The 11,082-nt window shown below is 41.5% G+C and overlaps 1 protein-coding gene across 1 annotated transcript in view; it reads right to left on the bottom strand.

Annotated features, from left to right (window-relative positions):
- The window catches only part of LOC118332773 (collagen alpha-1(XXVII) chain A-like), a 71,484-nt gene that overhangs the window by 17,046 nt on the left and 43,356 nt on the right, over nucleotides 1–11,082 (bottom strand). The window contains exons 14-28 of the mRNA XM_035668201.1: nucleotides 10,875–10,919; nucleotides 8,754–8,807; nucleotides 8,450–8,494; nucleotides 6,710–6,763; nucleotides 6,252–6,305; nucleotides 5,912–5,965; nucleotides 5,775–5,828; nucleotides 5,176–5,229; nucleotides 4,991–5,035; nucleotides 3,019–3,072; nucleotides 2,871–2,915; nucleotides 2,736–2,789; nucleotides 2,589–2,642; nucleotides 941–994; nucleotides 153–206 (exon numbers count right to left, since the gene is read on the bottom strand). Coding sequence (XP_035524094.1) covers nucleotides 153–206; nucleotides 941–994; nucleotides 2,589–2,642; nucleotides 2,736–2,789; nucleotides 2,871–2,915; nucleotides 3,019–3,072; nucleotides 4,991–5,035; nucleotides 5,176–5,229; nucleotides 5,775–5,828; nucleotides 5,912–5,965; nucleotides 6,252–6,305; nucleotides 6,710–6,763; nucleotides 8,450–8,494; nucleotides 8,754–8,807; nucleotides 10,875–10,919 — 774 coding nt within the window. The remainder of the gene's footprint in view (nucleotides 1–152; nucleotides 207–940; nucleotides 995–2,588; nucleotides 2,643–2,735; nucleotides 2,790–2,870; nucleotides 2,916–3,018; nucleotides 3,073–4,990; nucleotides 5,036–5,175; nucleotides 5,230–5,774; nucleotides 5,829–5,911; nucleotides 5,966–6,251; nucleotides 6,306–6,709; nucleotides 6,764–8,449; nucleotides 8,495–8,753; nucleotides 8,808–10,874; nucleotides 10,920–11,082) is intronic.

The following is an 11,082-nucleotide window of genomic DNA, read 5'->3' on the forward strand; positions in this document are numbered from 1 at the left end:
ACACACACACACACAGCATGCACAAAAACAGCCAAGTGATGTGTATCTACACTCTGCAAAGTTTATGATCTGTGGTACTGTGATACACCGACTGCCGAACAGCAGTCAGCAACTAAACTGTGAAAAAAACAGGTGTGAAACTTCAAACTTACCCGTAAGCCTTTGGGTCCTCTGGTACCGGCTGGCCCAGACGCTCCAGGAGGGCCCTGATGAACAAAGGGAAAGGTAGATGAAGAGGAAAAGAGAGAGGGAAAAGGAAAAATGAAAGGAGAGATAAAACAAAGGTTTACACTGACAGAGCACAGAGCCCCCTGTTTGTTGACCCTGGGGGGGGGGGGCAGCCTGACCTCGGGAACACACTATGGGGTTTGTTGTTAGATCTGTCACTCACACCAATTAAAGGGTCTGCTCTGGAATCCCGTCTTGCTGCACCTCAGAGCCCCATATTTATGTTTGTTTTGGTGGCTCAGTGGCCCCTACCTTCAACCAATGCTCAGCCCGATCTCTGTCAAACCTGGCCGTGGCAAGGACGGAGCAAGGGGAAACGAAGGGCAGGGCCAGCTTCTAATTGGTTATAGGTGTTGGGCTTTTGACTGACAGGAGGGTAATGCAGGTTCAGCAGGAGGCTGCCAGCTCTCATCATGCTCAGAGAAACCTTTGCTGCAGACGGTGGGTTATTAACACTATACTCTACTATCATCTACAACTGCTTTTAGTTCACAGAAACTACTCAAAGACATCTTTGTTCATTTGTTAGCCTTTCAGTTAATATTCTTTGTGAGCTTTCTCTGACACAGCCATACATACTACTGTAAGCCTCAGACTAAACCTAAATGGGGCCCCTGATGTTGATAACCATACATACATTTATCATCTGCAAACATTATTGAGTGAAAAATATAGGAGAAAGTTCAAAATGAGCAAAAGAGTGGTGACTTACTGATCTTCCTGGTGGTCCTGTAGGCCCGGTCTCACCTGGTGTCCCTGGGTGACCCTATCATTTAAACACACACAAAGCGCACAGATTACAACTAACACAGAACAGGGTATTATACACATGATTAACTACCATATACAGTAAGAGTAAGAGTTCTTTTATTTGATAGCACAGCTGAAGACGGACAGAAAAAGGGGGGACATTCAGCAAAAGGTCACAGACTCTAATCCACACTGCTGCAGTAGGGACTCAGCCTTGCTACATGCAGTGTATGTTCAACAAGGAGAGCCACCTTGGAGACCCAATGAGTATTTTTTGTCGCAAAGTCACTGTTAATTCTCCCATTCTAAAGTCAGGCTTCTACACGCTGCACATACAGTTTGAATTTGTTTGAGGTAACAAACTGCATTTCAGTCATGCACACACACGCCAGCGTAAGTACAAACATACATCTGCAGAAATGCTCCGCACGCTGGAAACCACATCTACTGCGACGATACGAGACAGTGGGGAAAAGGGAAAAACAGAAAGCCTGAAGAGGTGATTTTATATCTGAAAACATACTGCTTTTGGCTGCTTTTCTTTCTCCTTTATTGGACCTCACTTTTTGGCCGGACCATTTGTAAAAGCATAACTATGTAATGGGGAGTATTTTCAGTCAGACCACTCGGATCAGCTGAGTGCAATAAAATCCAACCAATATGCAAACCTATAGCACAGTAGGCCGCTCTGATCTCACGCATTCATGGGAATAAATCATAAATGCCTGCAGTGTGAGCTCTCTGTTAACGGCTATAGATGTCTGCTGGTCAGATCCCTTCACTTTGTATGATGCAGTCTTTTCCAGAGGGTCTGTTTCTGTTTTGCAGCTGAGAGAGCGGGACAACAGAGAACTTCCTTATAAGTGTGTAAGTGTGTGTGTGTGTGTGTGTGTGTGGTTAAGTCCTGAAAGAAATCCAACTGGCTGTCAGCCAGCAGGAAACTTCTCTCTGTTGCAGCAAGAATGATGACTAGATTCTTATCCACTCCAGCCAGTCATATCATATACATTAGACGGTTCATATCAGATAAAGACACAACATGACAGAGCAGCCACTTGCTCTGTTTGAAAGAGGAAGGTAAGGTGTGTGACAGCAGTAGAGTAGGGCCCATGAAACACAAGACCTCTGGGGGCACTCGGGCGTCCTGCAGACTGAAGACAAAATATGGATGGATGAAAATGGATCACCCTCCTTCTTTGTTGCTTTATTATTTGTAAATCCCTGTAGCATTTCAGACTGAGAAGTCAGCACTTCCTGTGGCCATTAAATACCGTCAAGGAGGTAAATCATTGAAAATGATTCGTTGGAACGGTTTCCTCCTTTGTTTAAACCAATGTTACAACTTTTTCCACCTTAAGGCCTCCTGCCAAGTGCCAAACCACTGCTTAGAAAACATGGTCCCAACTCCTTTCATATTGGCATATTTCTGTGGTATTGACCTAATCCCACACATCACTATATTCCCATGGGAATAACACTCACAGTTTAGTTCAAGATTACCATTTTGTAGGATTTATCCTAATGACACCACACCCAGAGGGCTCAGCACTCAAATGTTACTCTTTATCAAGATTAAATCCCTCCATTCTGTCTCGTTTTGTGTGTCTTACCGTCGATCCCTTTTCTCCAGGTGGTCCGGGAAGGCCCATCTCCCCTCGATCCCCCTAAGTATATAAGAGCACAATATTCAGTCTTCAATGTCACCTTGTGAGGACTATCTAACATTGAATTGACAAGGAAATAACAAGTCATTTTACCTTCTCTCCTGCCAGTCCCGCCTCTCCCACAGGTCCGATGAAACCCACCAAGCCCTGAAAAACAGAGACTTAATGTTGGACAGATGAATGGATAGACTTTGGTAGAATGGAAGTGGCTATGTCAGCGGTTCTTACTCTTTCTCCCATGGGTCCAACATTTCCTGCGATACCAGGCTCTCCCTGCAGAGACAAATATATTACTAGTCATTTGTGTACAATAATCAAATGTATATCTTTTATATTTTGAGAAAACAAATCACATGTGAGTATTGATTTTTTTCACCTTGACTCCCTCTTGCCCAACCTTCCCAGGAAATCCTTTTCTGCCCATTCTACCCTGAAAAAAGACAAAGCACAGAATAATGAATAGTGAATTACAGACATACACTTGCTACTTAACGCATCATTAACATTAATCACAAATTCTCGATGAATATAAAAGATCTGCATCCTACAAGATGACAGTTTGAAGAGGAAGCTGGGAAGTAGGCTGCAGCTGTTGCGGCTCACTGTACATGCCGCCGAAATATGCAATGGCGTGTACAGGTAATGCTGACGGTAGATTTTGGCAGGCTGTATAAGTGTTCAATGACTGTAATGTTCCTCTTGCACAGACAGTAACTCCCGGGGTTAAAAGGGGGGCTAAGTGCTTTTTTACTAGCAATAACTCCAGGTCACAAATGTCTAAGCCAAACTCCTAAAGACTGAGTGACTCAACAATTCCAAAGTTTGACTCCAGAAAGGTTGGCGGCTTTCATAAGACAGTACTGGCTAACACTGTATTTTACTCAGAAGCTCACAGTAAAAGCAGATTATTGTCGTAACATGAGAATTAATATGAGCAGTCCGGGATTTGTGACTTCTTATCACCTGATTTAGATTTATGTCCGCGAGTCTGACTAACAGCATTAACAAAGGAAAGAAATAAATACTTAGAGACATTGCTCCAAGAGAGATGGATGAAGAGCAACTGAGAAGGTGTGAGAGATGGTAAAAAAGGAAGATAGAGGTAAAGAGAGGGTGTCATTCTGGGCAGAGCAGGGTAGCTTAAAGACAGCTGGCTGAGGAGAAGGAGGAGGTGGAGCTGTGGGAGGACCTGTGGCACCTGGCCAGAGATCAATCACAGCTCCTGGAGGAGTCATACACCACTTCCCCTCGGTAGAGGACAGAGGGGGTTAGAGAATGAGACGAGCTAGTGGGTGGGAGACAGGGGGGAGCGTGGAGAGGGTAAGAGTTGAGGAAAGTACAGGGCGACTGGGAAGAAGAAAAAGATAAACTGATGAAGAAAAACAGGTAGCATCTGGGATAAGAAAACATTTTTACAAAGTAAGAAAAGTAATGGTCAGTTTTCTTTGTCATTTAATAAAGCATTGAGAAATAAAGTCAACAAATCTGCAGTGGCCCACTAACATCCAGCGCTTTATAGCAGCTATAAATCTTGCCACCTATAACCATGGTGATGGCAGTTATCACCCCCTGGTGGCCAAGAATATGGATTTCATGCAGACAGGACTATCGTCCAGAGACGAGACACACAAATCTCGAATGCAAACCATTGAAAATCCATAATGATGACCTATTTTATGACTTAAAATAAATTTCATATCAACTCTTACTGTGGCACAACAAACTTTGGGATGCATAATTAAAATCTAGCAATTAAATTATACTGCATACTGTATAGGCGGCAGAGACAAAAAACGAGTTACACATGATTTAGATTGAGGGATACAATGATCACAGTAGGCTGATATCACACATCCAATGCCTTTTGCTGTTTACTAATGTAGAGTTGCATTAGTCAGCTTTCACTGCAGACCGGGTGGCAAACACCAAGTAAGGATTTCGCTGCAAACTACAAGACTGTGAATTAGTTTGTTGTGCTGTACAGCAAAGTATGCAAACAGATTTAGCTTCACATTGCAGTTGAGTTTCCACAGACTCAGTGATATTCCAATCCATTCCTCTCTCTCTCTTTTATTTGTTTACCACAGACATACATAGGATATGGAACTAAACCACAATGATGCACATGGTGGATGGTTTGATTGTCCTGCATGGGATACAGTTTAAACAAACGTGCAAACTAACATGAGCGTACACACATATGCACACAGACTCAGTGTTTCCCCACAACAAAACACACATGAATGTCAGTTGTTCACATGCTATCCTGGTCACAGCCATCTCTGTTATCAGCGTTCTCCTTCCTTTCCACCAGCCAGGCAAAACCAGGTGTTTATCTAATAACTCACCTCGAGTCCTGTTGGGCCTGGTGGTCCGATCGGGCCCTCATCTCCCTGGAAACAGATGATATTGATCTTAGCATGAATTATGTTTGGGGACATAAAACAGCCCTCAGCAAAGAGAAGGCTTGTGTCGTAAAATGTTTAATGTCTTTTGGCGCTATGGGTTCGTTCGGATGTGGGCGGTGTCTTACCTCCAAGCCAGGCACCCCTCGTGGCCCCGGTAAACCTCTGGCCCCTGGCTTTCCCTGGATAGGTAAAAAGCAGTCAAATGAATGCTGATGTGTTAAGGAAAATGTAGTATTTATGTTTTTAGCCAAGATCGGTGTGGCTCTAAGGAAGCAAATGTTGGTCCACCTCCAGGCTGAAATACCTCATTGGCTGGATTACTGTGAAATGTTGTGCACACATTTACAGTCCCCAGATGATGAATCATTTGGACTTTGGTGATTTTCTTACATTTCCTCCAACACCGACATCAGATCAAATTTTCTAATTTGTTAAATACTTTTGGTTAAACCTGCAATACTGATGATAATGCCTTCAGCCTGTGCTCTGCTTTTCTTTTAGTGCTAATTAGCAGGTAAACCTGGTAGACATTGTATGCTGAATATCAGCATGTTAGCATTTTCATTGTGAGCATGTTAGCATGCTGACATTAGCATTTAATTCAAAGCACCTACCACCACCTGCAGCTAAGTTAAACCTCACACAACTGCTAGCATGGTTGTAGACTCTTAGTCAACATAGGCTAGTTGATAGACTGCTCAACCAAGATGATGGTTTTTCTCACCTTTGGTCCTTCAAGGCCATTCTCTCCCGGTGGTCCCATGTCACCAGGGAAACCCTGTCATGATCAATGAAAAAATATAAATTCTATTGTCTGTCTGGGATACAGCCTCATGCATTCAGTGTAGTAATGTAACAAACCTCAGGGCCTGGCGGTCCAGGTGCACCATCAGGGCCTCTCTCGCCTATCTTGCCCTGTAATGAAGACAAACAAGAATATGAGAACAGCTACAGCTTATACAGATTTAGAAGTGCTGGTAGGTGCATTTTTATTTTTATTTATGTTAAGCTAATATATAATATATATATAATAATAATGAAAAGACAGATATGTGAGTGTTGTTGATCTTCTCATCTAACTCTCGGCAAGAAAGTGGAATCGTGCATTTCCCAAAATGCCAACTTAATCGTTCAGGTGAAAAGCACTACATCCACATTTGAACATTTTTATCGATTTCTGTTCATTAAAACCAAAACTAACCTGTGGTCCTGGTTTCCCACGGATGCCTGGTAACCCTGGAGCCCCCTGGATGCCCTGTCCAATACAAAGACAACACATAAAAACTAAGACAGACAGTCCGACAGTGTTCAGAAGCAAAAAAACAGAACCCTGACCTTTTTTCTGGGGAAACAGAAATTAGACATGCATGACTCTGCTCAGTATTTCTGTTATCTCTTGAGACCACTCTGTTCTATGATGCTAAAAGGGTTAGATTTTGCTTACACACAGACAAATGAGGAGGGTTTACATAAGAATTTCCACAAGCTGGACAGCACATCTGGCTAAGTCATTTAGCAAAGGCAAACTTCTGTAACAAAGCTTGTGTAACTCTGGATATATGTTGGAAGCAGCATGCAGGGCAGGGGTAGATGAGCGGAGAGAATGTGGGGTTAGAGGATGAACATTTATAACATGTACATGTTGCAGTGGTGACCTACCTTATCTCCTTTGTAGCCAATTTCCCCTTGCTCTCCAGGAATCCCAATTTCACCCTGACACAGGAATATGGAAGGTATGGGTAGAACGAGAGAGAAATGAAGAACATTAGGGGGAATGGTAACTTTATATCACATTCAGCTTTTTCAACACACAATAGCAATTAGCAGTCTGTACATTATGAACCATCACACACAATGAATCTAGTTCATTGCATTAGCCAAGTTCTTCATGTGGTGTCAATCTGTCTTTTGAAAGGCATTGATAACAATCACACCGTTCTGTACACCGACATGTTTCAGAGAATAGGCCGGTGTTCCACAGATTAGTAATTACAGACAATGAATTACTTTAACTCTGCTCTGAGTGGAAGTGAATAATGTTGGCAGTCATTACAAGCTCAAGTAATCTAAGTCCAGTCATACTTTATTCAACTATGGCACATCACTAAGATATTTTCTGTTGCAAATCTGGGGTAGGTAATTTCTTCTTTTATCTGCGCCAGGCGCAATTGTAATTGTACATTTTTATGGTCTGGAAGCATCAACTGACTACAGCTAATGCAGAATGATTTTTAGATTTTACTGCTGGCTTAAATCTGTGATTATATCGATGAGTCCGATAATTTCTTGAGACTCTGTTTGAAAAGCCTTTCAAGCTTTCCCAACACTTGCCTTGTAAAGTTTGAACAGGCTTTTGCTGTACAGGCCCCTAAGTTGTGTCAGCAAAATTATTCCTATTTCCAATCTTCTGGCATTGTACAAATTCTTTGAAGTTCTTTTAATGATCATTTTAATATTTTATAGAGTTTTCTCTCCTATTCTAATCTTTTCTTTTTATCTATTTGGTTATTATTGTACCCAGTAACAATTTGTAACAACATTTTGTGAAACACATTTATTCACTTTCTTGCCACGAGTTAGGTGAGAAGATTGATACCATTCTCTTGTCTGTACAGTAAATATGGAGCTCGAGCTAGTAGCTGGTTAGCTTAGCTTAGGTTAAAGAGCCTGGCTCTATCCAAAGGTTATAAAATTCCAGCTATAAAAACTTAAATCTCATTAACACTTTGTATCTTGTTTGTTTAATTGCACAAATACTGAAATGTACGGCACTATTTGCCACTTGCAGTGACTTTGTAGAATTGTCATCACTGAGGTTAGAAATAGTTCTGCACATATCCCAATTAAACCACAAACAGTAGTTTTTACACTTATTTCTTTTCATACATTAAACAAACAATATATAATATGTTAATTAGTGAGCTAATAGGTGAATTTTGTTAACTTTGACAGAACCAGGGTAGCTCTTTCCCCTTGTTTCCAGTATTTATGCTAAGCTAAACCATGTGTCTCTTGGCTCCAGCTTCATACTGAAGATGTGACAGATATGAAAGCTGTATCGACCTTCTCATCTAACTCCTGAAAAGTTTAACTTTTTCTTTAAGTTTATTCAACAGACAGCCTCCCTGCTGACAGAGAAAAATACTTTCATAGAAATTATAGGAAGGACTCTATATTACTCTATAATATACTCTATACTATATTAGTTAAAATTAGAGAAACCTGTCAAATACCATGCTTTATATAAGTAAAATAATGATTTAGTTTCATCAGTTTAATCAATTAAAGCATGCTTTATGTCTAAAGGTTAGACAGAGACATCTACAGTAGGATGCAAAGGAATACATATCCATCACATGCTGCTCAAACACAGGCCAATAACAGGAATATTCAGATCACCTTATCACCTTTCAGTCCTGGTTCTCCTGGATTTCCGGGCACCCCCTGGAACAAGCACCAACAAAAGGATTAGAAAGAGACCCCACAAAACCAAACCTCATTTTTTATCCACCCACATGAGGGAATTTGTCCCTTAAAAGCTTTTTCAGACATCTCCATCTAAGCTTATTGGCGGTTCTCTTGTATTATATAACACGCAATTTAACTAAAAGGCAGTCCAAACAAGACAATACATGATAAGACAGTGAAGGTAATCATTTCCATCTGAGTGTGTGTGTGTGTGTGTGTAAAAGAGAGAGATTACCTTCAGTCCATTAGGTCCTGGAAGGCCCATCTCTCCCACAGGTCCCATATCACCCTGATGCCAGAAGAGGGGACAAATAAGAAACATATTCGTATTCAGTGATTATTATGCATGAAATACAGATAAACACATGGCTCGGACGCCTTTCATTCAACAAATGAACACACAGTATGAGTGCACTTCAGTTCACTTTGGTATTGATTAAATATAAGAATAAGCCTTATTGTCTAGCTTCCAGATTCTCCTCGCAGCCATCACATTGCAATACAAAACAATGGATGATAATATACAACCAAATTCCAGAGACAAGGAATGGATCCTGCAGTCTGACGCCAACAGTGTGTTTTATTTGAAGCCTGAAGCAATTGATTTGAATGTAACAAATAAATGCTTGAGATAACATCTGTTTACTGGAAAAGGAACGCTCCAAAGAAGAAGAAAGACAGAGCAAGAACGCAGTCGCACTGGCACGGTTTCATTTCATTCAGTGACGACCAATTATGCTGAGCGATTAAAGACTAGATTGGATAATCTTGTGACATGATTAAGAGAGACTATATTGCGGCAGTATTCATGAATTTGCTCATGAAACGTGTCCTCTCCACAGAGAAGCATCCCAGGCTGCTAGTAGTTATTTTATTTTCATTATCTGCTGCTCTGCACTTTCTGCTTGTAAATAGCTACAGGGTGGGCTTGGCTCAGTGTATTAAATATCTGTTTCTCCATGAATACTGTAGTATCTGCATGTGTGACAGAGGATGTTATTGAATGCAAAAAAGTCCCTCACAACTAGTCACTTAATTTTGTGTTAGGAGTTTCTGTCTCTTCAACAATGAATATCTAATGCAGTCCAAAAAGTGACGATAAAGCATTTTATTCAGGATTCTGGAACTGGAGTGATTTGCCTCTAAAGAACAACAGTATCTGTTCTATAGCTCCAGAGCCACAGGCCTCTAGAGGGTCCACTGACACTTAACTTTCCCTATCATCCGCATATTTCCTGCTTACCTGTCCAAATTGCAGAAATGCATGAAGAAATACAATATATTTTACTGTCTAATGCTTTTAATTGAATTCAGATTCAGGCTTATTTATCGATGTGTGCCACAGGGGGCGCCCAGGTTCAATTCCAGTACAACAACCTCTTCAACCTCCATCATATCAAAGCGGGATAAGAAGAGGATGGCCACCTCAGTTGCAAAACTACCAAAGTCCGGAGAGAAAGACATTTAGAAAGATAAACAAAGAAATACAAATTCAGAAATCCCCTCTATTTCTTCATGATAAGTCATCTACATGCCAACACTTTCCCTTCTTCAAAAGTGGCCTGCCTTCACCCTAAGCCTGCTGTCTCCTGAGAAGGGTGTTTGTATATTTATATCTTTGAAGTGCAGCTTAGTGCTGCTGTTGTGTACTGTACAGTATGCTGTCGGGTCAGATGGATGCAGAAGACACAGAGCTAAGAGCAGAGCTGTAATCAGAGAGTCCTCCAATTACAGGCCTACTACCACCACCGGTGGCCTAGAATAGACCGGGAGGAGCGGCTGCGACGGGTGAAGACGGGACACGACAAGAGAAACCAAGGAGACATTATAATCAGATACAATTATGTGGCTGTCGGGCTGGGCAGGCGTGGAGGGCAAGGTGATGGGTGGGCAAGGGGGTGGGAGTTCCTGTTCAAAAATAGTTAATAAGAGAGAGATTCAAGAGGAAAACAACATGCTTTGTTAAGGTCTGTTTGATTGATCAAACAGTAGATCATGTCATGTTTGTCATGAGAGGAAGTGGGAGGTAAAAACTGCATAATTCAGGCTTTACAGTCAAAATAGCTTTGCCTTCTGTCTTGGATTCCAAAATCCACCCATTTTCACTATTTTAAATATGTTTACAGTGGTAAAGAGCCTATGGAGAGCGGTTAGTTTCCCACAAAAGTGTCTGGCAGTGTAAATGATGATGAGAGCTAATTGAGAGCATTTTATCAATTAAGCAGGCATATTCTGTTTCATTTAAATACAGTTCTTTACAGCTATGTATTTATGGAATAAGTGTCTGGGAGAAAAGGATGTTTAAACTGAGTAGAGGACAGACTACACAGCGAAACACACACAAACTTCTACTCACAATAAGTCCAAGAACTCCGTTTGGACCGGGGGCTCCCATCTCACCCTAGTCAGAGAGGAGGACAGAGAGTAAGTGAGATGAAGGGAGAGGGAGAAGGACCAAGTTTCTGGGGTTAGTGGCTCTTTTTTAAACAAACATGCTCAGAAGAGTGGCTCAGTGTTCATCACAGCTTATGAGAGGGGGCTGTGTGCATGTATGTGTGTGTGTG

This window comes from Morone saxatilis, unplaced genomic scaffold (assembly GCF_004916995.1).
Source record: "Morone saxatilis isolate NCDOM2014 unplaced genomic scaffold, NCSU_SB_2.0 Contig21, whole genome shotgun sequence".
NCBI lineage: Eukaryota > Metazoa > Chordata > Actinopteri > Moronidae > Morone > Morone saxatilis.